Source organism: Tilletiopsis washingtonensis, assembly GCF_003144115.1.
Source record: "Tilletiopsis washingtonensis strain MCA 4186 unplaced genomic scaffold FA09scaffold_7, whole genome shotgun sequence".
Lineage (NCBI taxonomy): Eukaryota > Fungi > Basidiomycota > Exobasidiomycetes > Entylomatales > Tilletiopsis > Tilletiopsis washingtonensis.
The window spans coordinates 8,119-32,747 of record NW_020312004.1 but is presented as its reverse complement, the minus strand read 5'-3'; the positions used below and the strand labels follow the sequence as shown (position 1 = coordinate 32,747).

At 69.5% G+C, this 24,629-nt stretch overlaps 8 protein-coding genes across 8 annotated transcripts in view; 5 read left to right on the top strand and 3 right to left on the bottom strand.

Annotated features, from left to right (window-relative positions):
• The first annotated feature begins 45 nt into the window (after positions 1-45).
• FA09DRAFT_328948 (hypothetical protein) lies at positions 46-2,550 on the top strand. The gene is made up of 2 exons (XM_025741972.1): positions 46-487; positions 588-2,550. The coding sequence occupies exons 1-2, from the start codon at positions 98-100 to the stop codon at positions 2,424-2,426; spliced, it is 2,229 nt and encodes a 742-aa protein (XP_025599252.1). The 5' UTR covers positions 46-97; the 3' UTR covers positions 2,427-2,550.
• Positions 2,551-4,072: 1,522 nt separating this feature from the next.
• On the bottom strand, positions 4,073-5,452 carry FA09DRAFT_295995 (phosphatases II; the record flags this gene model as incomplete). Its single annotated transcript, XM_025740151.1, has 4 exons — positions 4,073-4,387; positions 4,444-4,848; positions 4,956-5,093; positions 5,150-5,452. Coding segments are annotated over 4 exons (1,161 nt in total), but the record flags the coding sequence as incomplete, so codon positions are not given.
• A 1,455-nt stretch (positions 5,453-6,907) lies between these two features.
• Positions 6,908-10,798, top strand: FA09DRAFT_359583 (hypothetical protein; the record flags this gene model as incomplete). Its single annotated transcript, XM_025745130.1, has 3 exons — positions 6,908-8,195; positions 8,258-8,660; positions 8,719-10,798. The coding sequence occupies 3 exons, from the start codon at positions 6,908-6,910 to the stop codon at positions 10,796-10,798; spliced, it is 3,771 nt and encodes a 1,256-aa protein (XP_025599250.1).
• A 368-nt stretch (positions 10,799-11,166) lies between these two features.
• On the top strand, positions 11,167-13,153 carry FA09DRAFT_316947 (Metallo-hydrolase/oxidoreductase; the record flags this gene model as incomplete). Its single annotated transcript, XM_025740860.1, has 6 exons — positions 11,167-11,374; positions 11,489-11,621; positions 11,681-12,082; positions 12,161-12,708; positions 12,767-12,902; positions 12,960-13,153. The coding sequence occupies exons 1-6, from the start codon at positions 11,183-11,185 to the stop codon at positions 13,151-13,153; spliced, it is 1,605 nt and encodes a 534-aa protein (XP_025599249.1). The 5' UTR covers positions 11,167-11,182.
• A 79-nt stretch (positions 13,154-13,232) lies between these two features.
• FA09DRAFT_324984 (hypothetical protein) lies at positions 13,233-17,051 on the bottom strand (the record flags this gene model as incomplete). Its single annotated transcript, XM_025741146.1, has 5 exons — positions 13,233-14,215; positions 14,274-14,915; positions 14,968-15,117; positions 15,172-15,707; positions 15,763-17,051. The coding sequence occupies 5 exons, from the start codon at positions 17,049-17,051 to the stop codon at positions 13,233-13,235; spliced, it is 3,600 nt and encodes a 1,199-aa protein (XP_025599248.1).
• A 1,717-nt stretch (positions 17,052-18,768) lies between these two features.
• FA09DRAFT_295944 (SIR2-domain-containing protein) lies at positions 18,769-19,832 on the top strand (the record flags this gene model as incomplete). Its single annotated transcript, XM_025740147.1, has 4 exons — positions 18,769-18,940; positions 19,000-19,062; positions 19,121-19,438; positions 19,489-19,832. The coding sequence occupies 4 exons, from the start codon at positions 18,769-18,771 to the stop codon at positions 19,830-19,832; spliced, it is 897 nt and encodes a 298-aa protein (XP_025599247.1).
• Positions 19,833-20,248: 416 nt separating this feature from the next.
• Positions 20,249-23,032, bottom strand: FA09DRAFT_359579 (hypothetical protein; the record flags this gene model as incomplete). The annotated part of the gene is made up of 5 exons (XM_025745129.1): positions 22,760-23,032; positions 22,475-22,709; positions 21,410-22,426; positions 20,625-21,361; positions 20,249-20,569 (listed from the first exon to the last, which is right to left on the bottom strand). The coding sequence occupies exons 1-5, from the start codon at positions 23,012-23,014 to the stop codon at positions 20,249-20,251; spliced, it is 2,565 nt and encodes an 854-aa protein (XP_025599246.1). The 5' UTR covers positions 23,015-23,032.
• Positions 23,033-23,179: 147 nt separating this feature from the next.
• The window catches only part of FA09DRAFT_328943 (cysteine proteinase), a 1,745-nt gene continuing 295 nt past the window's right edge, over positions 23,180-24,629 (top strand). The window contains exons 1-7 of the mRNA XM_025741971.1: positions 23,180-23,321; positions 23,375-23,779; positions 23,882-24,025; positions 24,077-24,096; positions 24,148-24,202; positions 24,254-24,407; positions 24,456-24,627. Coding sequence (XP_025599245.1) covers positions 23,235-23,321; positions 23,375-23,779; positions 23,882-24,025; positions 24,077-24,096; positions 24,148-24,202; positions 24,254-24,407; positions 24,456-24,627 — 1,037 coding nt within the window. The 5' untranslated portion in view covers positions 23,180-23,234. The remainder of the gene's footprint in view (positions 23,322-23,374; positions 23,780-23,881; positions 24,026-24,076; positions 24,097-24,147; positions 24,203-24,253; positions 24,408-24,455; positions 24,628-24,629) is intronic.

Sequence of the window (24,629 nt, the reverse complement as noted above, 5' to 3'; positions counted from 1 at the left end):
GATGTGCACCTGCGCCTCCTCTCGCTTGCTTCCGTACCACTCCATCCCTGCGGCCGGCGCGCCTCGAGCCCACGGCGACACCTCTCACTGCCGACACATGTCCGCTCTGGCCGCTCATCGGGCGCGCCTGGCTTCGGCAGCGGCAGCGGCGGCGGAGCTGCAGGCGGCAGAGGCAGGCGGAAGCGGAAGCAGCGCTGCTGCGGCCACGTCTGCCCTCACGGCGGAGAGCAGCGCGAGCGCTCAGCCGGGCACCTCGCCGCGCAAGCGCCGCAAGCAGGCACTGGCGACTGGTGCTGCCGCCGCTTCCTCTTCGGCATCTGCATTGCCGAATGCTGCCTCCAGCGCGCCAGCCTGGCCCGATGAGCGAGCGGGGCCAGGAGTCTCGGAAGCTGCCCTCACCTGGCAGCCCCTGGCCAGTGGAGCGCGCAGGAACTGGGCGCCGGTGGAAGGTGGCAGCGACATAGACGTGGGCTTGCACGCAGACGAGGTGAGATAGCGGAGGGCAGCGCCACGCAAGGCAGAGCGGGCTCAGGCACGGGTCCGGCTGTCCGGTGCGAGGGAGCTGCTGCTAACGCCCTGCGGCACAGACACTCGCCTTCAGCGGCCAAGCACGTTTGCGCCTTCTGCACGGGCAGGCGACGATCTCTGGCGCGCGGCTGAGAGCTCCAGATCGGATACGAGTTCTCGCACCAAAGTCGTCGCCTCTGCCAGTTTTGCGAGCCCTCTCACAGCCGAAACCTCATTCCAGCGCTCGCTGCTCCTCGACGCCGACCTCGGTTCTCGATACCTCGCTATTCGCGGTCATCGTTCGCCTGGGTGCTGCACCAGACTGCGGCTTGCATCACTTGCCGAATGTCTGTGCGCTGGCCGGCATCGACCCGTTTGGAGACGCCTCCGAATCTGCCGCGACTGGCGGGCACCGAGGCCAGGAGGAAGAGCAGCTTGTCCGGGCGCTGCCCGCCGGCGTGCATCTCGTCTTGGGCGCTCCGCGAGGCGCAGCGCTTCTGGCCCAGCCCGACGCGTGGGAGACAGTGCTTGCGCATCTGTCCGGTCTGGCACCGCAAGTTCCGCTCCAACAGCTCGCGCCCGGACCGCCAGTGCTGCTCGTTCGCGGGGCCAAGCGCCTTGGCAAGTCTACCTTTGCTCGCCTCGCATTAGCTGCCCTTCTCTCACGAGAAGGAGCCACACGCGTCGCCTGGCTCGATGCAGATCCGGGGCAAGGCGAGTTCGGGCCCCCAGGGATTTTGGCGCTGCACATCTTCGAGCGACACGCCAAGGAAGGTCTGGGTGACGAGCTGCAACTAGCACCCGGCTGGACACTCGCGCACACACCTGCGCGTGCGCACTTTCTTGGCGACACCACGCCGCGCGACGAGCCGGCACGCTACCTGGCGATGCTCGAAGAGCTGCTCGGCTTCTATGCGCGCGAGAATGCATCGCAGACCATGCCGCTGATCGTCAACACACCGGGCTGGGTGAAGGGCCTCGGTGCGGATCTGGCGTCGCGCCTGGAACACCTCGCCTGTCCGACTCTCATCATCGACATGCGCGCGGCTCCCGAAGCGGTGACCGGTCCGGACGGCGACGCAGATGTCGACTCGGGGCAAGACGACGAGGCCGAGGCGCTCGCCGAGGCAGAGAGCATGCGACCTTGCCAAGGTGAGCCGTACTATGACGGCTCGGGTGCACTACTCGGAGCTGCGCCAACGATTGTGCCGCTCTACGGAGCCCGCGTTGCGGCGCGGAGCACGCCTGCCGACGGGCGGATCTTGGCGTTGCTGGCGCACTTGCACGCCAGGCCGGTGTCGGGACAAGTCTGCACGCGCTTCGACTTCGAGCGGCCGCTGTGCGAGATGCGACCGGTCCTCGTCGATGTGCAGCAAGGCTTGGCCGGCGGGCTGCATGTGCTGCCCTTTGTGGCGAGCGTCGCACCAGCGCTGCGACTCGCTGTGCTCAATGCCTCGCTCGTAGCCATCGTGCGACTCGATGAGGTGGACCGCGCCGCCCAAGACTCGCATCCTCCTTCTCACTTCGGGCTGCAACAGCCGTGGGACCGAGCCCTCGTACAGCCTCTGCCCGAGCCAGCAAGTTCGCACTGCGTCGCTCTGGCTGTCCTGCGCGCCATCGACGTCCCTCGTGGGCAGCTGTCTCTGCTCACAAGCGCCGCGGCAGCGCAACTGCGCGACGCACGCGGACATTTCGCGCTGGTGCGCGGGGCCATCGATGTGCCAGTGTGGGCCAGTCTCGATGCCGCACATGTGCAGGCTGCGACGACGGGTGCCGCTCCTCCGCCGCTTCTGGCCGGCGTGCCGCGCGCACAGGTGCCCTACGTCGAGTGGACGCAAGACGACGACGGCGCCGAGACCCCGCTCGGCCTCGGACGCCGGCGCGTGCGGCGCAACCTCATGCGCAAGGGGCAGCGATGAGCTGCAATGCACGCATACAAGCACACGTAAGCAGAGGACGGTGACATGGATTGAGCCGCGACGGGAAGGAGCAATGGTGCAGTGTAGCGTTAGCGACAGGCGGGTCAGAGCGCAAAGAGGGGACGGGGACGGGAATCAGCGCTAGAGCTGTCTAACGGGGGTGCAAGAGGGAGAGAGAGGAGGGTGCAGCGCACCGGTCAGACGCAGTCAGCCTCGCCAACGCTGCTGCGCCGTCCGCGCACGCTTCTGCCGATGCGTTGCACGTGCGGCAGCGCAGCCGGCACAGCGGTGCGGCCGGCGGCGTAGGGATGCGGCGCCGCTTTGGGGTCGAGTCGCGCGCGCCGGGCCGCTGTGGCGGCGGCAGTCGAGGCCGCCGTAGGCGCTGCGTAGCGCGAAGTGGCGGCACGCACGGCACCACGGGTCGACCCGGTGCTGCTGCTGTTGCTGCTGCTGGTGCTTGGGACCGCGCTGCGAGTGCTGCCGCCGCTGGCCTTGCGCCTGGCATCGAGACTTGCGCTGCCCGAGCCTGAGCGCGGCTGGGCTGTCTGAGAGCGGGCGTGCTGGGAAGATGGTGCTGCCTTGACGGCGCCGCTGACGGGAGCACTTGCTGGCGCAGGAGCCAGGTTCTCCGCTCCCGCGTCTTCGGACGTGTCGCGCAGACCGTACTTGCTCTTGATGAGAGGGCTGGCGCGGAACGTCGGCATGCGACTTGCGAGTGAGCGCGGCGTCGTGGGAGTGTCGGGTGCCGGCAGCGAGGCCGGCAGCGAGTCGAGGAACACATCCTCGAGCGCTGAAGGCGGTGCGAACGTTGCCGCTCCGGCAAGGGCGCTTCGCGAGCGCTCGTGGCCGTGTCGCACGCGGCCGACTGTTGCCGCCTTCACACGAGCGAGCACGCTCGTGCCACTCGTCGGCGGCGTGTGCGGCATGGCGGCGATGCCGACACCAGCTTGCACATTGAGGCGCTGCGCCTCGCCGAGCACACGGCCCGGCGTGCCCGGCGCGGCAAGTGCCGCCGCCTCGAGGCGAGCAGATGGGCCAGGCGTGCCAGGCACGCGAGCGCCGCCGCTGTTGCTGCCGCCGTGAGTGCGCCCAGAGCTGGAGCTGGCTCCTGCACCTGAGCTAGCGCTCGAGGCGCTGCCTGCTGCGGCCGCCGCTGCGGCAGCGCGGATGCTCTCGTCGGAGACAGAACGCGGCATGTAGCCTGTGCCAGGCGCCCGGGGCGTCGGTGCAGCAGCCGGCGCGGGTGCAGCAAGTGCACTCGGACCCGGGGCGTGTCCAGCACGCACACTGCCGGCGCTCGGCACGCGCGAGGAGGCGCCGCTCGGAGCGCGAGCCTGGTTGGCCGGGCGCTTGCGCGCCGGACTGGGTGACTTGCGTGGCTGGCCCACGCACGGTGTCGGCTTGACAGCCGGAGCGCCGGTGCTGCTCCCGGCCCCCGAGGTGTTTGCACCGGCCTCCACTGGCGGCGCAAGGTTGGCGCGCTTGTTGCGCGGTGTCGTGGGCTGCTCTGCCGATGCGGCGTCGCCTTCCGTCTCGCCATCGTGCTCGTCTGCCGATCGCTTCCGGCTTGTGCGCAGCTCGTTGACAGATCCTGCCGCTGCACTGGCTGCCGTCGCCGTCGCGGCCTTGGCTTCCACCTCGGCGAGCTCCTTTGCGAGCTCCAGGCGCATCTCGTGGCGCACGCGCCACCGCACCCACTCCGTCGCGTTCTCGTACATGAAGTGCTGCTGCGGCCCGACGACGCAGCCCGGCCGCATGAAGCGCATGAAGCCGATGACCTCGCTGGCCGAGAAGCCGTGGCGCCAGATGAGGTACGCGCCGATGAGCACGCCGGTGCGGCCGAGGCCGGCCTTGCAGTGCACCGCCACGACGCGGCCGGCCGCAATCTGGGCGTCCGCGAGCGCGATGAAGTCGCGCAGGATCTCCTCGGACGGGTTGGAGCCGTCGTCGAAGTACATGTCCTGCACAAGCAGCTGGTCAGCGCTGCTTTCTGTGTGGTCCCGCTGCTGCCACTCACGACGTGCTTGATGCCCGCGTTCTCGAACTCGGCGCGGTCGTACAGAGGATTGTTGAGGCGCACAACGGCGCCCACGCCGCGGTCGCGGAAGTAGCGGATGGTGTTGCGGAACGTCTCGGGGATAGGCCGGCGCAGGCTGCGGCTCGGCCGCCCCTCCATCGTGGCCCGCAGCGCGTTCGTGTACTCGCGGTCGTTGGGCGAGGCGAAGGCGATGAAGTTCGGCGTGAGCCAGTTCCAGTCGCCGTTGGCCACCTGCTCGTAGTGCTCGTACTCGTCGAGATTGAAAGCCGAGAGGTTGAGCAGCTCGCACTGGAGCGCGCGCGAGACACCGTGCAGCACGTCTTGCAGCGAGAGGTGGAAGTCGGCACGGCCGTAGCCAGCGTCACGGAACGGCTGGAACTCGATCTGTGGTGGGGAGCGGTCAGTCCAGCGGCTCGACAGCTGTTCGCGCCGTACATGACGTCCAGTGGCGGGGCCTACGCTTTTGCCATGTCCAAGCTGCTCGGACTCACCTGGCTGAACGGATGAAAGGCATCTGCGACGGGCTGCCGCTCGATGATCATGCTGTACAGTGCGACGAGCAGTGCTGCGTTGGCCTTTTGTTGCGGCGCACTGCTCGTGTACAGCACGAGATGCGCAGCCGAGTCGCTCTGTGCGGGTGGACGTCAGCCGGGTGGAGGGCACGCATGACCTGCGGGCATCGCACCTCCATGAGATGATGCACATGCAGGCAGAAGCGGTAGAACATGGCGATGTTGAGCGGGCCCCAGTCTTCGTAGAAGGAGAGGTACACGAGGTCGTCGTCGATGCTGAACCACGTGTAGCGCTCGAAGCCGCCGACGCCGCCGTCGCTGTCCAGCGCCTGCGGGTGAGGGGCATCCTGCACGCCGGGCGGCAGCAGCGCACTGCGACTGCCGTTGTGGACGTTGAGCGTCGCGGTCGACGGCGGCGCGGCGAAGAAGGTGAAGGACAGCGCCGGCGCGATGGGAATGAGCGGGTGCAGCGGCATCACGGCGCGCACTGCGGCGGACCGTGTGCTCGAGGGAGCTGCGCGAGCGAGTCAGCATCCTCTCTGCGCCGCTGGACGGGATCACGCACCGCTGGAGTTCGGGAAGTCATACATGGCCGCATCCTCGGTTGCGCCCGAGGCTTCGCTCGTGGCAGGCGCGCACACGTCCTCCACCTCGTCGCGGCTCGCTGCGCGGCCGGATGGGGCGACGTCGTCGTCGGAGTCGAGGAAGTCAGAGTCGTCCGGGCCGGGCACAGCGGCTTGCGCCGGCTGGATGTGGAGCGAGGGAGCAGCTGGCGACAGCGTGCCCTCGCGGGGCGCCGCACGCGAGGTGGAGGGCGTCGAGGGAGCCATGGCTGGCGACGACGGCGCTGCGATGGCCCTGCCGCGGCAAGACGGGCAGCGCGACGGCTGGCTGCGGACAGGTGGCGATGCGGATGCGAGGCTGCGCGCCCGTGGGCGGTGAAGGGCAGGGACGAAGAGGCGGCGACGAGCTGGAAGGTGGGGGCGCGGGGCAGCTGCAGGACGCAGAGAGCAAGGGTGGAGCACGGAGGGAGAGGCAGCGAGGGCACGCAGCTGCGCGACGCTCGGCGTGGAGCAGCAGCGGGGGCGAGGGGGATGTGATGGCGGCTCGCGGGCGGGCACAGAGTGGAGGCGGTCGAGACCAGAAGACAGGAAGCGCCGCGCGGGCTGCGACCGCCGCAGCACGGCGAGGCGCGAGGTAGATCATCACCAAACGGCGGCGGCGGCGCAGCGCAGCCGCTCAGCGCAGCAGACGAGAGAGCCCAACACGACAAGTCGCCGCCGGCCGCGGCGCGTCACGCTCGAATAACACCCGCGCGCGCGCGGCTTTACGTAAGCAGCGCGTCCTCGCCCTCCTCCAGAGGCCCTCGCCTGCGCCTCCTTCCTGCCTCAGCGCAACGACGCAACGCACCTTCCGGGCAGGAGTATGCCTCAAAATCCAGATGCAGCATCAAGAAAGCGCGCTGTCAGCATGTCGCGCTTGCGGAGGCCCACTGATGGGCGATGTCTCTGGTGCCGACGAAAGGCGGAAAGCTCCTGACCGCACCTGCGTTGCGCTGTGTGGCTCTTCTGGGGGGCGATTAGGTGCTAGCCCAAGACCTCTCGAGCTGCAGTCGCTATATCGCCATCGGGCTGAGTCGGCTCGACTCCAGGTGCCGCAGTGAGAGACGCGAGCACGCTGTGGCGGGCGGCATCATCATCTCATGCGCAGGCCGCTGATGTGCGACGAGCAGAGCCAGCGCCGGCTCTCAGGGGCCGTCCCGCGAGGCAGCGCGGCATGATGGCGCACCTTGAGGAGACAAGGCAGCGCGCAGGCAGCATCGCTCTGGCGGCCCGGTGAGGGGCAGGGCATCAGCATCGACTGGGGGAGTCGCCGGCGGTGTCACCTTTCCTACTCATCCCCACTCCCTGGTGTCGCTTCGCAGGCCAGCGATGCCGCCAGCGCAGACGTCTACTCCCCCGTCGCACATGCGCACGGCGCCAAGCGGCTATCGCCAGAGCGCATCGCTCGGCAAGATCCCGTCGCCGGCCTCGGCACACGCCATGAACGGCAGCGCTGCCGCCCGCAACGGCGCCGCTGGCCCGGGCGAGCTGCGCTCTCAGCCTGCTGCTCCAGCCTCGCAGCGACGCTCCTACACCGGGCCGTGGCTGCAGCCCGTCGAGTACGCCGACGACTCCTCGGCATCCGACGGCGAGGCGGCTGCGCCCACGCCGCGCGCCGCCTCGAATGCGCCTCGCTGGAGCATGCCCGCCGGCTCGCAAACTGCGACTCGCTCGCGCGACGCGCTGCTCAGCGCCCTCGGCGCCGTGCGCCAGGCCGAGGCAGCCTTGCGCACCGCCGGCGAGGCGCTGCACCTGGCGATCAGCACGGTCGCCGCCACGCCGCACCCTGAGACAGACACCGACGAGCTGCTGACCGCAGACGAGTCGCAGGCCGAGACGAGCGGACTGCAGGCGCGACGCGCGTCCTTTGTGGATCCCAACCTGACGCCGACGAGCTGCAGCCCCTCTGAGGGCATGGGCATTGCCCTCGGCTCGCCGGCAAGCCACCGTGTGTCTGCTGCGGTGCCGTCACGAATCGGCGGGCATCTCCTTGCGGAGTCAGTCAGCCGCCCGACGTCGCGGCGCGACATGTACACACCCGTAGAGGACTTTGCCGGGCTGGACTCAAGCTTCGAGGCCGAGACTGCCACAGAAGGCCTGCACTGCCAGGACAGGCGCAGTTTCGAGCTGTACGCACCGGCGGCCTCGGCTGCGCCCGACCAGGTACCGCGCTCGGCGAGCTCGGCCAAGGCCTTGTCGGTGGCGGCACCGCCGTCGGACGCCAGCTCTGACAAAGAGGAGGCGTCGCCGAGCTTTCGCTTCGAGCTCGACGTGCCGAGTGCCGAGCTCGAGGAAGGCTCGGACTGCAGTCCAGGCGCGACGGCATCGACGCCCCGTCAGCGTCGGTCGCAGAGCGAGCTCGGCGGCATCGAGATCCACCTCGACTCGACCTTCATCGACCCGCCGTCGCGACGAGTCAGCCTGCAGCCCGAGCGCAGAGTCGCGCCGAACGGCCCGAGGCAGCTCGAGCCGCTCTGTGTAGAGACCAAGGTCTCTGGCTCGCCCGAGCTCAAGTCCTTCATGGAGCCGCCTTCGGCAGCCCCTTCCGAAGGTGACTTTGGGACGCAGCTTGCTTTTGGTAGCACAGAGCGTGCGATTCTGACGCAAGATCTGAGTGGTGAGGCTCTCTCACCTGCGTCGTGCAGGCCCAGGACACCGGCTGACCAGTCGCTCTTACAGAAGACTCGACCATGTCCGTCTCCGCGTCGACTCTGATCGAGAGGGCCAGCAACTTCCTGCAGGCGAAGCAGCTAGGCCATGCCAGTCGCAGCACGAATGCAACGACGGAGGACCGCGACTACGAAGGCGACGAGACTGCCGAGCTGATCGAGGACGCATACTACCAGCCCTTGCCACAGCCCATCGCCGAGCCGCACCAGCTCTCGCTGATCGAGGAGTGCACCGAGCCGGCCACCTCAGCTGGCTGGGACACGACGGGCACGCTCGTCTCGGACACCCGCAGCCTGTCGCATCGCAGCTCCGCAGGCGTCGGGCAGGTAACGTCGCGGGACGCCACGCGGACCGAGACTCCGGCGACGACAGCTACCATCCTCGATCTGTACGGCGACTCTGCTCGCTCGCTGTGAGTTGCTCGCTCAGTGCGCTCGGGCCGTCATGTCGTGCTGATTATGGTCTTCCAGCACGCCCGCGACGCCGTCGCGCCGGTACCTCGGCAGCACGGACCACACACCTGCCTCGACGTCAGTGCTGGCAGCTCTCATCGGCCACAACCTCGCCGCCGACATCTCCCTTGCGCGCAACGACGGGCCTGCCACGCCCGAAGGCGGCGACCTGTCGCTGCCGCAGTTCGGTTCGCCCGATGGCACGCCCCTGCGGCAAGTGCGAGCCCAGTACGCCCGGATGCTGCGGCTCTCTCGTGACGAGCTCAGCGCCACTGCCAGCGCCAACGCAGTTCCGCCCCCGGTGCCGAGCAAGACCGGCGTCCGCAGCCCAGACGCGTCCTTGCGGCACGAGGACTTCACGTCGAATTCGCAGCCGCAGCTGGGCAAGAGCCACTGGTCCAGCGCAACCTCGAGCTGGAACCTCAGCAGCGACAGCAGGGGCTTCCAGCTGCGCAGCGATCTCACTGCCGCGCTTGGGGCCAGCGCCGACCGCTCGATGCCCTCGGCAACGACTGCCGGTCCAGCTGGGCGCAGCATTGTCACTCAGGCAGACGAGACACGAGACATGACCTCGGCACTGCGCTCTTCTGGCTCACAACGCTCAGGGGCCGTCTCGTCGGAGGACTCGCAATATAGCACGACGGAGGCCACGGGCCAGACCACTCACGGGCGCAGCAACAGCTTTTCGCGAGGCGCCCGCACGTCGCAGGAGCACCAGCAGCGTCGCAAGTTGATCCAGGAGCAGCGTCTCAAGGCGCACCAGCAGGGCGTGCTGTCTGCTGCTGCGCTCGTCGCGCTCACCTCTTTCGACTCTGAGGCCGGCACGCCGCTCACGCCCGTCGCCGTGGTGGAGATGTCCGCGAAGAAGGCCGAGAAGCAGAAGGCGGCGCCTGCTCATGCACTGCCCGCCGACGGCTATGCGCTGCCGCTGCCTCCGCCGCGCCAGGAGCCGGTGCCGTTCAGTCATCCGCGCGAGGCTCCCTGTCCGCCGCCGCGGGGCACGTCAAAGAAGCGAGCATTCCTGCCGCAACGACGCGCAGGCGCCGCGGAGACCCATGAGCCGGGCAGTCGCTGGCCGAGCGACGAGAGCAGGCACAGCTCCGGAGCGCTGCGCTCCCCGCCTCCGCCGCCGCAGCTGAGCGGCGCGCAGGACAAAGCTCCTCCTCTGCCCTCGCTCGATGGCGCCCAGCCCGGCGAGGCGACGACGCGAGGAAGCGCCATGTCGGTGACGAAGTGGTTCTCGCGCAAGGCCAAGGGCCTGAGTGGCCAGGCGCTCCAGCCGCGCAAGGTCGGCAGCTTCGACGCGCTCAAGGACCTCGTGCCGCCAGCGAAGACGGGCCGGCCTCGCTCGGCGTCCGTACAGCAGAGGGAGTCGACGGACGACTCGGACGCGGCGCTGACGGAGGAGCTCCGCGACGACGACACGCTGTCGCGCGGCAGCGTCGAGGTGGGCACCGGCTGGCTGAGCACGCACGGCAACGCGCTGCTCGCGCCGCAGACGCCCGAGACGTATCGCTCCGCTTCTCCGCACTCGCGAGACTGGGCACGCATTGTATCGCCAGACACGGCCAAGGCGCGTCCCAAGTCGACCAACGAGTCGTTTGCGGCCCTCGGCGCATCGCCCGAGGCTCCGTTGCGCGCCAAGCAGATCGCCGCGGCACGGGGCATCCAGCTCTCGCCGCAGGTCACCGACTCTGCCTCGTACTTTCCCAGAGTTGCGCCCGCCGCGCAGCTGACGCCCCTGACGCCGGGCACAGAAGACCTGCGTCGCGCGGGCTCGTGGGGGGACGCCAGCCCGACGCTGCCGCCGCCGCTCTCGGCTCGCACGGCGGCGTCGACGAGCGCGAGCGAGCGCGACTATCGGCGCGGCTCGTGGCTGCTGGCGCAGGCGCAGAGCCCGATCGTGCGCCGCGTCTCGGTGCGCTCGCTCGGCGACATGCCCATCATCGGCACCGCTGCGTCAGGCGGTGGAGCAGGGGCCGAGGGTGCTGTCGTTGCGCCGACTGCCGCGCACGGCATCGGCGAGACCCCTCCCGTGCACTCGTCGAGCTCGCGCCGCCGCCTGTCCGACTTGATTCTGCGGCGTCCGCTGGCGTGAGCGTGCCGGGGAGCTGCGTGCTGCACTAGCTGCTTATTCTTGTCCAGCTCTCTGACGTCTTACGAACAATTTATGCCATCTCGAGTACGTCTGAGAGGCGCCTAGTACGTTGCCCGCAGCAGAAGAACCCAGGGATGCAGGTCAGCCCCAGGCCAGGGTGCGTGAGCGGCCTCCCCTGCCGCCGGCACACACATCATGGCCCGCCGCCGCCGCCGCGCCCGAGGGTGCGGCTCGGCCGCGTGGGAGCGTTCCTTGGCGCTCTGCAGATCATGACATCATGGTCCGGCGGGCTGTGCTTGCACAAGCGAGCGCGCAGCATGCATCCGCAGTGGACAGGACCACGCAGCCCTGCCTCGCGCCCACATCCACCGCACGCCGCCGACGATGGCTGCCTCCTCCTCGCACTCGCGCGACTCGCTCAGCACGTCCGACGAGCCGCGCCACAACGACGACGCCGAGGCGCGCTACACGCTCGTGCTCACGCGCCGCTCCGACGATCCCGCGCGCGATGCGGCGTCGCTGCCGCGCGACCAGCTGCCGTCGCACCACGTGCCGACGCTCGTCGCCCGGGCGGCGGTGCAGTCCGACTCGCTGCTGCGGCGCGCCGCACGCACCATCAACCCCGCGCAGGGCGGCTCGCAGGCCGACGCCGCGTCCATCGCAGACACGGCGGGCAAGCGCAAGCCGCAGCGCGTGCGCAGCGTCGTGCGCTCCGCCGTGGCCAAGGTCAAGCCGGGCGACAAGGCCAAGACGCACGACTATCTCAACGACGGCGCGCTCGCGGCACTGACGTTCCAGAACCCGTGGGATAGCTTCCGCAAGCGTGAGTGCCTTGGTGCTGCCGCCGTGACGACGTCTGACCGGAATGTGCGAGGTGCGCAGCCACGGTGCACGACATGATCAACGGAGGTCTCAAGTGGGGCCTGCCGCGCGGCTACGACGAGGGCGAGGGCAAGGGCAAGTACCGCGGCAAGGGCAAGGCGGCAGACAAGCGCCTGCAGGAGCTCGGCGAGAGCCTGCGCGACATTGCCGTGCGCAAGCCAGACTGGGGCGAAGGGCTAGACGACGGAGGACAGGGCGTGCGCGTGACGTGGCTCGGACACGCCACGACCTTGATATCCTTTCCGCCGCTCGGCAGCGCGCCGGACGGCAGCAAGCGTGCCTTCAACGTGCTCATAGACCCCGTGTTCAGCGAGCGCTGCTCCCCGTCACAGACGGCCGGACCGATCCGCTTCACGCCGGCCCCATGTTCCATCGACGACGACAATTTCCCCTTGATCGACTGTGAGTGCAACGGCGACTCGTTGCCGGCTGCTGCATGGCTGCTTACGCACTGCACGCCTTTCTTTATCCGCGATCCAGGCTGCCTGATCAGCCACTCGCACTACGACCACCAGGACTACAACTCGCTGCGCGACCTGCTGCGGACACGCGGCTCGGCACTCAACGTGCTCGTGCCGCTGGGCAACAAGCACTGGTTCACCGAGTCCGGCTTTGCCGACGACCAGGTCTCCGAGCTTGACTGGTGGGACGAGGCGGCGATCGAGTTCGGCGGCGCATCGCGCATGCGCATCGTGTGCACGCCGGCGCAGCACGGCTCTGGGCGGGGCGCCGGCGACAAGGACGTCACGCTCTGGAGCAGCTGGCTTATCGAGCGCGTGGCCAGCGAGGACGAGCGCTATCGCGTCTTCTTCGCCGGCGACACGGGCCTGCGGTTTAAGAACGAGAACCGCAAGCCGCGCTCGGCGTATCCCGTGTGCCCCGCCTTCCGCGAGATCAGCATCCGCTACGGCGTGCCGCATCTGCTGCTGCTCCCCATCTCTGTGGGCTCGAGCCTGAGCTACGTACGGTCCTTCGATCCCTTTCCTCGCGCTTACAGTCCTTGGCCCCGCGTCGAGTCGCCCCTCACGGTGAGCTGTGCCCCGGCTGGCCTGCCGCGAGGCGACACTGAACGTCCCCTTCCTGCAGAGCGCGATCCACATGGACGGGCAGGACAGCGTCGACTGCGCCAAGATCATGCGGCTGGAGGGCGAGACGGACGATGCCGCCGTCAAGGCACGCAAGCGGGGGCCCAGGTCAGGCCCGACGTGTCTCGCCGTCCACTGTGTGTGACCCTGTCCGCTCGAGCCCGCCCTCGCTGACCCAGCATCTGGCCCCGCAGACGGCACGTTCGTGCGCAACGCGGCACAAACACGCGGGGACCTGCGCATGCTCTTTGACGCATGCGAGCGCGACGGCATGCGCTTCATCCGCACCCACGACGGGCACTACGACGCCGCGGCGTCGCCCAGCGGCAAGGGCCGCTTCCTCGTCTCGGACCAGGGCGAGACTGTCTCGCTGCCGCTCGACGCCTGACGCTTCCGCTAATTGGTATTATTATCCATCCACCGGTGCGTCGTGCCTCGCGGTCACGCTCGCTGCGAGATCAAGGCTGCTACAGCGGAGTGGTGCGCGCGTCTCGCCCTACGTGCACGATAGGCAGCTCGCCGAACCGCCTGCGCTCCTGGTCGCGCTGGCGCTCGCGCCGCATCTGTGCGACCTCCTGCGCCAGGATGTCGAGCTCGTCTGCGGCGCTTGGCGGCGAATTGCTGGCAGAGGCGACGGCAGGGCTCTGCTGCTCTTGCGCCGCGGCACGCCGCACAGTCGTCCGCTCGTGGGGGCGAGCATCTGGCTGCGGCTGGTCGAAGCGCGGGACGGAGCCGCGCCGGGCGCTTCTCGCAGCTGCCGCCTGGTCTTCGCCGGCAGCGAGCGTGCGCATGCGCGCGACCTTGAGCAAGGCACTCGAGCCTCGCCGCACAAGCAGGTGCGACGGCGCCTCTCCGGAGTTGCCCGACGCGTGCGGGAGCGAAAGAGGAGCCAGTGGCCGCCGAATCGCCGACGTGTCCACAGCGCGGCGCTCGAACGCATGGTCGTCGGCAGTGCGTGGCGCTGCGGCAAGGCGGAGGGGCTCGCGTGCCGTGTCGCGGCCAGTGCCAAAGGTCTGGCAATGCGGCACGCCCTGTCCGCTGCTTGGCTGGTGCTGAGGAGCCGAGAGGCTTGCGATGGGCCGAGCAGAACGAGCGGAGACCGCTGGCCTGGCGACGAGCGGATAGCCAACCAGGCCGCTGCTGGACGACGCGGCGTCAAGTATGTCGCTCTCGACGGACGCCGCCAGCGAGGGTGTGGACGCCGACGGGCTCAGGCCGCTCAGGAGAAGACCGCCTTCCTCTGCGCGGCATGCGTACTCGTTTCGTCCGTCCAGCGAGGCGTCGCGTGGCTCTCGGTCCAGCACGAGGTCGCGAGCCTTGCCCATCCCGCCACGCATCTCGGGCGTTGGGGACGAAAGAGGCGGAAGCGCCGAGGGCAGCAGCAGCGCGCGCGCAGGCGCAGGCAAGAGCGGCGCAGCCAGGCCTGCGACCTTCTGCAAGTACTCGAGCTCTGTTGCAGCTGTCTGTGAGCACAGCGACGGGGCGGGCAAGTGCGCGACACGACGTACCGGCAGTGCGGAAGACGCGAGTGCGCTCGCGGCTCAGAGCGACCAGCACGACGAGCGGGTCAGTCGGGCTCGGCGGGTACAGCGACTCGACAGCACTCGTGCTGCAGGAGACGAGCATGCCCGACACGAATCCGCCGCTGCACCACCACGGCAGGCTCTCGCGGTCGCGTCGTGCCACGTGCACGTCCTGGTAGACCAGCGGGGCGTGCAGGGCGCTGGTGTGCGCGCGACTGTCGAGCTCGATGGTGCCTTCCAGCGCGGCGCTCGGCAGACCGCACGCGGCCAGGACATGCGAGATGCGACCGGCGCTGGCAAAGTAGACTGCGTCCAGCCGAAGTGCAGCGGCTACTGCTCGAACGGCGCCCTCGAGCGATGCGCTCGCCTTTGGCGCGCTGGAAGACGCGCTGCGATCGAGACCTATCGAGCCTGCAGCTGCCGATCGCTCATCAATCGTCACCTCGTCTGCGATGCTGGACACGACTTGCGGGCGTGCTGGTGCAGTGCCGGGACCGGGAGGCATCGAGCTGCCCGGCGACCTCGACTGCACCACACGGAACGCGCGGCCAGCCGAGCCGCCTGCGCGAGCGAGGTCTTCGTTCCCGGCCAGGTGGGCAGACAGCGCGCGGTCCAGCTTTGCAAAGCCTGCAAGTCGAGCATCTCAGCTGAGGGTCTGTTGTACTCTCGCGATACTCACTCTGGCTGAGCTGCCCGCAGAGCGCCGTGTGATCGAGCTCGCGGACCTTTGCAATCGTGCCCTCGATCTCGCGTGCCATCGCGGCGAGCAGCCGCCCCTCCGCCGGGGTCCAGGCCTCACGAGCTACGACTTCGGACAGCGACAGGACACCTGCAGCACGTTGGGATCAGCGTGCGCTGGGCTGCGTGCAACTGCAACACGCACCTAGAGGCAGTCCGGCCTCGCTGAGAATCGGCACGCCGACGTAGAAGACGACGCCGACCTGCGCAGCCTCCGATTGCGTGAAGCGCGGATCGCTCAGCGTGTCCAGCACGACCATCTGCTCTCCGCGGTTGAGGATGACATGCGCCTGAGCAAGAAGGGCGTCAGTCTGGACGGACCATCGCGCGTAGCTCGGCGCATTGCGCACCTCCAAGGACGCAGCACGGTCGAGCTCCCAGCGACGGGCAAACTCGTCGGTCTCTCCCTCTGCGACAACGCCGAGACACTCGGCCTCGACCCATACGAAGCGTGCCCGTGCAGCGCTCTTGCACCTGCTGAGCAGCGCCTCCACCGCACGTGCTGCAGCACTGCGCAGAGCCTCGATGGGGTCGGCCGCTTCGTCCTGAGTCTGCAGCTCCTCCTCGAGGCCCAAGGTGATGTGCGGAGTGGCGAGCGACGCGCCGCTGCCGGCGAAGGCAGAGCTGTAGAAGCGGGATGGCTGCAGAGCCACGAGCGACTGCAGACGCGCCTGCTCGAAGCTGCGGCGCATGGCATGTCAGTAGCACGTCGCCGACGCCAGCCAAAGTCGCTCACTTTGGAACGGGGGCTCGCATGCCCTTCTTGATGGCGCCGTCGGCAGCAGCCAGCGGCTTGGTCGGCGATGGCGGCGGGCACAGGTCGTCGTCGTCCTGTGTGCTGACTTCCCACACGGTCTGCCGCTCGTCGTCGGGCATCTCGGCGCTGCTTCGGAGCTCCTCTGTCGCTTCGCGCGAGTGTCCGCTCGAGCCCGGCCGCGAGGGCAGCGCAGGCAGAGGAAGGCTAGGCGGCGGGAATGGCGACGGCCCCGCGGAGAGGGCGCCGCGGGGGCCGGAGGTAGGCGCCGTGCTGGGTCGTCGCTTCTTCTCGCGTGCAGACTTTGAGCGGCGCGGACGCTCATCGGGCGTGCGTGGGCTGCTCGCCAGCGCAGAGCCCAAGAATGTGCTGCGCCGCAGCAGCTGCACGGGCCACGGCGGGTCGGAGAGATCGACGTAGCCCGCCGCGTAGAGGGCAGCGAAGTCGGCCCACGTTCCGCACGGCACCTCGCTGCGCGCGTTCAGGGGCCAGGGCTGCGTCATGCAGCTCCAGGGTCCGTGAGGCAGCGCGTGAGAGGCATTGCTCTTGAGCGATGGCTTTGCTCCGCCGGGCTTGAAGCGAAGACTGAAGGAGTGGCTCTGCTGCTCCGAGCTGCGCTCGCTCGACGCTGCCTGCTGAGGCGAGGACGGACGACCGGTCGAGTCTTGACGAGAAGCGTGCCGCAGCGGCCCGTTTGATGGCGAGGTGACAGTCGCGCCGTCCTCCTTTCTCTTGCGGAGCTTGCCCGAGAGCCAGCCCTCCTTGCGCGCCGGCGGCAGGGCGGCTGCGCTGTGCGCGCCCGAGATGCTGCGGCTGAGCGGCAGTCCCGTGGACGAGCTCGATGCGGCGCCGTAGTCTGTGCCTGCGGCGCTCGACGACGTCCCCGGACGCCAGCGGAACTTGCGCGCAGGCGAGTGCAGCGCGGACTGGGGCGACGACGAGGCGGACGTGGCGGGCGTGCTCCAGGCGCTGGGAATCGCAGCCTCGCCGGCGATGCCGATCGATGCGAACGACGACGTCGAGGAAAAGGCCGGCGAGTGCGGCAGCAGCGACGACGGCGTGCCGGGCAGCGCGGCGAGCTGCAGCGGCTTGGGATAGCTGCGTAGCGCCGTCGCGCGCGAGCCGGCCGACGACGGCGTCAGCGGCAGCGCGGCGCCGGGCGGCGACGTGCGCAGCGGCAGGCACGACTGCGACGATGCCTGCGGCGAGGCGGCCGGCGACGTTAGCCCGGCGGCGCGGCCGGCGTACGGGTGCGTGTCGCGGTGCGGCATGGCCGGCTGTGCGAGAGCGAATGACAGAACGGGGGCGAGAGGGACGCGAGGCGGCGCATCGGCTCCTCTTAAGGGCGGCCGCTGTGTGGCGCCGCTGTCATCGAACCCATTTTGTGGCATCGCGGCGGCACGGCGCAACGGACACTTGCAGCCTGGCGGGCCTCGCTCTCGAGAGCAAGAGCTGGCAGGCAGGAGCAAGTGCAGGACGCACGGCCGGCCCTCGCACCGTGCCGCTTCGCACGCTCGTGAGCGCTCCGCCGCCGCCGCGCCGCTTCCGCACGCCGATGCCGCTAGAAGCTGCGCTCTGCCCGCCGACGATCAAGAGCAAGCCGCAGCGGCATGGCCGAGTGCAGTCACAGTCACCTCAGCGAGCACGAGCGCGGTTGAGTCGGGAGGTGCCCGCGAGCAGTTGCAGCCGCAGCAACAGCACGCAGCAGCAGCGACGCAGCGTGTGCTGCATGCGTACCCCTGCACCGTGCGCTAGCTCGGCGACCGCTGTGCTGCTGCCCAACGGAAGCGCCGAGCGCGGCAGGTGTCGCGGCATGCGGCGTGGGCACTGCGGCCGTCGAGTGCGGCCGTCGGCGAGAAGCGAGGACGGCAGGCAAGAGCAAGGTGTGGCGTGCCGCAGTTGATTGCGCCGAGGCAAGGCGGCGCAGCGGCGGGCAGGAACGCGCATGAAGGGGAGCTTAGCCGCGGCGCAGCCAAGCGAGGCAAGTCGAGTGCGCCGAGCGAGGCGACGACGAGCGCTGCCTCAACGAGCACGCTCCTTCGCCTTTGTGAGGTGTTGAGGCGCCGCAGGAGCGAGGACAGCGCTGCAGGAGGCAGCCTCTCGAGGCGGCGCAGCGCCATCGGGCAGCGGACGGGCCGCCGTGCGCGGAGTTGGGGTGGAGCGATGCGGCGGGGCGCAGCGCATGCAGCGTTCAAGGGGTGCGTGGGAACGGCCGACGGGCCAAGTGTATGCGGCTTGCCCGCTGCATGCTGCCGCTCGATGCGTCCTCCCGCCTCTCGTAGCACCCACGGCCCCCATCGCAGACGCAGCGTGCAGCAGCGTGCAGTCACAGTCGCGAGCTGATGCGCTGCGGCCGTCGCGGAGCTAGCGCAGACATCCTTGGTGCTGAGCGGCTCTTCGAGGGAGAGTGTCTGGCCTGCATCGTCAACATGCTCGTCGTGACGCCGGGGCTGCGCGAGGCCCCGAGCGCCGAGCCAACACCTGATCCTCCTGCCGCACGCTGCTACATCGCTGCTCTTCGAGCTTGCGCTGCGGTAGCATCAGGCGGCACTGAGCCTTCGGGCAGGGACAGTGCGGTGCAGGGAGAGGCAGCAGAGCAAGTCCCAGCTCGACTCCTCGCGTGTGGCTGCGACAGCCAAGCCGGGCGGCAGCCGGCCCGGTGCCGCGAGTGCCGGCGCGGTCGTACCCGCACGGAGGCCATACTCTGGCACGCAGTGGTCGCCACGCCTGTCGATGTGCCATTCTATTGGCGAACTCGCCCTCGTCAAGCAGCGTGGACAGGCTGAGGGATGCGAGGCAGTGAGGGCAAAGGCTGGCGCGGCGGAGACGTCAAAAGCCGGCGCGGCGGCGGCGGCGGCGGGGCGAGACAGCGCGCGCGGCCGCGCGCGGCACGCAGCGAGGCGCAGCGCTCGGCGCGGTGCTGCCTCCACACGCCGCGGCTTGCCTTGCACCCCCATCCTCCCTCGCACTGCCCGCCGTCGCAGCAGCATGGCCAGCGCCAGCGCCCCGTCTGCGGCCGCCAGCGCCTCGATCCGCGCCCTCGGCGCCGCGCTGCGCCGCGCCAAGCGGGTCGTGGTGCTGTGTGGCGCCGGCACGTCGACCGCCGCCGGCATCCCCGACTTTCGCTCGCCGGGCACGGGCCTGTACGACAACCTGGTGCGTCAGCGAGGCACGTATGCTGGGCTCTCGCACTGACGCTTGGCGCGCATGAGCAGCAAGAGTACAATCTGCCTCAGCCCGAGGCCATCTTCGACCTCGACTATCTGCGCCAGAGGCCCGAGGGTGAGAGGGGGACGGCAGCCGTGCACGGCCAGGGACAGAGAGGCTCACGGCTCTGCAGCCTTCTTCACCCTCTCGCGGCACCTCTACCCAGGCAAGTACGCGCCCACGCGCACGCACCACTTCCTCGCACAGCTGCAGGCGCGCGAGCGCAACTGCCTCTCGGTCTGGACGCAGAACGTCGACACGCTCGAGCGCCTCGCCGGCGTAGAGGCCGACTCGCTCATCGAGGCGCACGGCTCGTTTGCCGGCAATGCCTGCATCGACTGCCACGCCGAGCAGCCCGAGCCATGGATGAAGGAGCACTGCCTCGCCGGCACCGTGGCGCGCTGCCCTCGCAAGAAGTGCAGGCGCGGCATCGTCAAGCCGAATATCGTCTGTGCGTAGGGGAAGCGCGGTCGCGACGCTCCGTGTGCTGATCTTGCGCAGTCTTTGGCGAGGCGCTGCCCGAGTCGTTCTTCAAGCGTCTCTCCGACCTGCAGCGCGCGGACCTGCTGCTCGTGATGGGCACGTCGCTGCAGGTGCATCCGTTCGCCGGGCTGATCGCGCGCGTGCCGCGCAGCTGCCGCCGCTTCTTGCTGAATCTGGAGTGCGTCGGCGAAGGCGGCTACGGCGGGTTCGACTTTGCGGACGACCTGGACGAAGACGCGCGCGCCGCTAGCAGAGATGTCTGGATCGAGGGCAAGACGGACGAGATCTGCATAGCGGTCGCGCAGGAGCTCGGCTGGCAGGTGAGTGGCAGTGGGCGCGCAGCGAGGCGAGGGCTGACGTAGTGTCGCCACAGGACGAGCTCGAGCGCGCCTTCATCGAGACGAAGGAACGTATGATCCCAGACGCGGTGGAGCAGACTGCGAAGCGAACGTCGCACACGGCGCCGGGCCTCGCCGCAGAGGCGGGCAAAGCGGACGCTGCGTCGACTGGTCTGCCCGACGAGGCACTCTCGAAGCAGTTCGGTGCCCTCGCGGTCGCCAGCGAAGACCAGCAGCCGCAGACCGAGCCAGTGGCGCCTAGCGCATCGCCACCGGCATCTCAACCAGAGAACGACGCGGCTAGCACCGTGCCCGACACACAAGACGAGAAGCCGCAAGACAAGGCATCGCCCGTCGACTCGCCCACGAAGCTGTGAGGCCGGAGCACGACGTCGCGCCAGAGCCGACCTGTGTTTGCGCAGTATGGCATTTCGCGGCTGCTATGGCCTGCCGAAGCGCTGCTGCCAGAGGCGCAGCGCCGGCCCGTAGCGCTCGCCGAAGCGGTCGACGAGGACGTCCAGCCCGCCGCCGATGATGCAGTCGTGCGCCCACACGGCCGTGGCCGTCCAGCGGATCGCGCACTCGGGCTGGCCGCTGGCCTCCAGCCTCGTGCTGCTGGCCAGCATGGCTTCGATGGACGCGTCGAGGTGCAGCGCCGGCAGGCGCGACAGGACGGCAGCTGGCTCGCCCGTGCCGCTGTGGGGCGCAGCCCAGTCCTCGCGTGCCTCGGCGCCGGCGCACGCAAGAGCGTCGAGCTCACACTGCGGCGAGCGGCGTGAGCACTCGGAGGGTGCACAGCGCCAGAGGCAGACTCACCTGTGCCGAGCGGCTCGGGTCCGTCACGGCGCGGTGTGCTGCGCAGCTGCGGAAGACGTCGAAGAGCTCCGGGCGCAGGCTGCCCCGGCCTGGCTGGTACGTGGCGGCCATGCGATCAATGATGCCTTCCAGTGCCTCGACGATGTCCTCGTGTGCCTCGCGCTCCTTTGCGTCTGGAGCCTCGGTGGCGTTGACGCGCATCTTGAGCACGGACCCGCTGCGGGCGAGAATCGCAGGCAGCTCTCCGGCGACGAGGCGCGCGCGCATCTGCGCACCGTCGCCATCCGCAGCGTCGAGGCGGCAGAGCTCGCAGGCGCACTGGAATGCATGCTTGCTGAGCTGCGCCTGCCGCACCGCGTACGGCAGCTCGCCTCGGACGTACGGATGCACGATCTCGATGCCCTTGGGCAGCGGCACCAGCGCGCGCGAGAGGAGGACGTCGCCGTGGAACGTCGTCGAGACGTTGGGCAGGCACGCGTGGTTGAGGATGGCCGGCAGCGGGTGCGGCATGGCGCGAGGGAAGACTGCTCCGCTGGCGGCATCGATCGCTGCCGACGGCCCAAAGGCGTTGAAGCGGAGCACTCCGTCGACGTATGCCGCATCGACGGCTGGGCGCTCGTGTGCATCCTCGCGCAGCGAAGGCACGCTGACGGGGTACGGCTCGCGCACGAAGGCGGAGTACGGCAGGTCGGGACCGGCGGTGAGGCCGAGCACGGGCAGCTGGAGCTCGGGCCGGTCTAGGTATCGTCAGCGAGTGCGTGCGCGGTGTCTGACTATGCACGCACCGACAAGGGCATGGATGAGCCCAGACTGGGCAGCAATCTGACTGCTGGTCGAGACGAGCCCGTTCTCGAGGTTCAGGCGCAGCACGGGCGGGCCGGAGGGATACTGCGGAGCGACGGCGCGGCACAGGAGGATGACCTCGCCCGGCTGCACGTCGCGTGTGGCCACCAGGCCGCGACCGGCACCCTCGATGTCCCGCACCGCAGCTGGGCCGACGTAGGTGCGCACGTCCAGCCGCCGCGCTCCCGCTGCGGCCGCGAAGTACAGGCCCCGCACTTCGGCCGCCGATGGCTCTAGTGTGAACCGCTCGGCGTGAGCTCGAGCCTGTCGGAGGCAGGCCTGCAGCGGCATCGGAGGCAGGATGCCGCCGTCGCCGAGTGACTGCGCGCCGTCGCCGAGAGACTGCGCGCCGTCTTGCAGGTCCGAGCCGGCGCTCGCCTCAGAGAGGGCCATGGCTTCCTCGAATGCGGCTGCCGCTCCCGCCCAGTCTTCTGCGTGATATCTGATGCGCCCCTCGAGTGCGAGGTGTTCGGGCGTGGCACTCTTCTCGGCAGTACGCGCGCGTTGCAGCAACCGCCACGCCGCACCTGGTCGGCCGGCAGCCAGCAGGGCAGTCACTGCAGCGCTTTGCTCCGAAGATGTCTCGAGAGCGACAGGGTCATCGAGCCAGGGCAGCGATGCCGAGGCTGCAGCAGGAGCAGCGGGCGCTAGCTCGAAGCCGGGCGGGCCAGTCTCGCCCTTCCGGAAGACCTTCAGATCCGTCGGCGAGTCGATGCGGATGCCGGCCAGCGGCTTGCCCGGAGCGGCGCGCGCTGCGTAGTTTGGCGAGAGGTATGGCTCCTTGATCGCGATCAACGTGCCCACGGGAAACAGCGCGGCGGCAGCGTCCATGCCTTGAGGCTGCACTGTGGCGTGCGACACTGCGACCGGCACGATGTTGCCAGCCACGTCCTCGCCCTCCAGCAGCAGGCCGACGTAGGGCACCGGCGGCGCGACGGTCCGCAAGTACAGGACGCGGCCTGCAGCGCGGGTCAGCGCGAGCCTACCAGGGACGAGCCACGACGCACCTTCGTAGCGCCTCGGGACAAGCTTCATGTCTGCGGCGCTGATGGGCTCGAGCTCGGCGAGGCTCGCGCGCGAGACGTAGCTCGGGCCGCCGTCAAAGACGAGCCGGGGGCGCATCGGGCCGCTCTCCTCCTCGGCGCGCGCGGCCCGCTTGAGCGCTGCCGTGGAGCGCGCCACATGCGCCTTGCGCGGCAGCATCTTGACCGCCGCCGGCTTCTGCAGCTGCTCCCTCTCTTTCTGCGCAGGCGTCAGCTGCTGGGGAGCGCGTGCCTCGGCGCCCGACGCACCTCGTGTGCCGCACGCGCCGCCTCGAGGGCCGACGCCAGGTTGGCGAGGATGGCCCGCACGGCCTGCGTGAGCAGGTCGGCGCCGAGCAGGTCCGCCGCATCGCCCTCGCTGCCCTCGCCCGGCGCCGAGGCGAGCGCGATGAGCTGGGCCACGCGCTCGGCGGCGTCGGAGTGCGAGTCGAGCAGGTCGAGCAGCTGCGCAGGCGACGGCGCCGGCAGCGAGAGCTGATGCAGCGCCCGCAGCGCGTCCTCCATGCTTGCTGAGGTGTGGTGTGTTGGAAGAAGGCGCCTCGCTGCGCTGCGCCATGACGCTCTCGCCGGCAAAATTCCCGGCGCAGATCCGCGGGGCTGCGTTGCGCCAAGCCAAGCCAGGCCAGGCTCGCCTGCCACGCTGCGCCGCGCCGCGCCCGCATCCGCCTTCCCGGCCACCTGCACCGCCTGCTGTCCGCTCCACCCTGCTGCGCCTCTTGCAGCCATGCCCTCGCGCAAGAAGAAGAGCCAGCGCGGCGCGCCCCTGCCGCCCGGCCCGAGCCGCACCGACTCGCTGCGCGCCGACGTGTACGTGAGTGCGACACCTGGCAGTCGGCGGCATCGCGCGGGGCTCACACACCGCAGCGCAACGTCGACAATGGGCTGGAGACGAATCCTGACGCCTTTGCTGCTGGCGAGGACGACGATGCCCTCGATCTGGCGGACCAGCTGCTCGCGACACTCGATGCACGCGACGCAGAGGCCGCAGGTGCGCAGGAGGCAGGGACGCTGCCGGTAGACAAGGCAGCTGCGGGCAGCGCGGGCCACACAGAGAGCCACCGCAAGCTCTCCTCGTCGCTGAAGGAGGCCAGCGGGCGCCTGTTCAGCCGCAGCCCGGAGAAGCCCGAGGAAGGGGACGATTCGCAGGCGCGGCGGCGCAGCTTCGGGCACAGCGCAGGCGAGGGGATACGCAAGCTGCTCAGCGGCGGTGCGGGGACAGAGGCTGGTGAAGGGAAAGGGGGCAAGGTCAACCGGGCAAAGGCCAGGCTTGTGAGTGACACGCGCAGGCCGGCTGATAGGTGGCCGATGTTGCGCCTCAGCTGGCCGGGCCAGGCGCGACGCTCTGCCTTGCTGCTGATCTGCTCGTATCAGGCACGGAGAGACGCAGAGCAGGCTGCCATGCGCAGCCAGGCAGAGGCAGAGCTGCGCGCAAACGGCGCCAAGCCCGACGAGGCGGAGCGGGAGCGCCGCGGCATCGAGGAGCTGTGTCGCGCGCTCAACGTGACGATGCGCGAGGTGCGTCGTGTCCGAGCAGTACGCTGGCCTTGCTGACCTCGCTCGGGCCAGATCAATCCCGACGGCCACTGGTGAGGCGCGACGGTCGCTCGAGGCTTGCTCAGCGCTCACCTTGCCTCTAGTCTGTACGCAGCGGTTGCTGACCAGCTCAACTCGCGCGGCAAAGTCGCCAAGAAGGTGCGCCAGCAGGGAAACATGCCGCGCTGCATCGCTCACCCTCTGCGCCAGGTGGACTTTCGCGACACGCGCCGGGCAACGGCAGAGCACATGCGCGGCCACGCCGACGACTTTATGCCGTTCATCTCCGACTCGGACGAGCACATGGCGGGCATCCAGAACACCGACGCCGGCGCGCTGGACAGCTCCGTCAAGGGCATGACGAGTGAGTGTGCCGTGCGTGCCCGCAGGCCCCTGTCTGACGCCGGCGAAGAGCACTTTATGGACTACTGCGACGCCGTCGAGAACACGGGCGTGTGGGGCGGGCAGCCCGAGATCCTGGCGCTGTCGCGCGCGTACAAGACGCAGATCCACGTCGTGCAGGCCGGCTCGCCCGTGCTCAAGGTCGGCGAGGGCGAGCAGAAGGGCGAGCCGCTGCAGATCTCGT

Coding starts and splice junctions, on each gene's coding strand:
- FA09DRAFT_328948 (XM_025741972.1), top strand. CDS start 98: ATGTCCGCTCTGGCCGCTCATCGGGCGCGCCTGGCTTCGGCAGCGGCA. Junction 488..587: donor TGGGCTTGCACGCAGACGAG/GTGAGATAGCGG, acceptor CCTGCGGCACAG/ACACTCGCCTTCAGCGGCCA.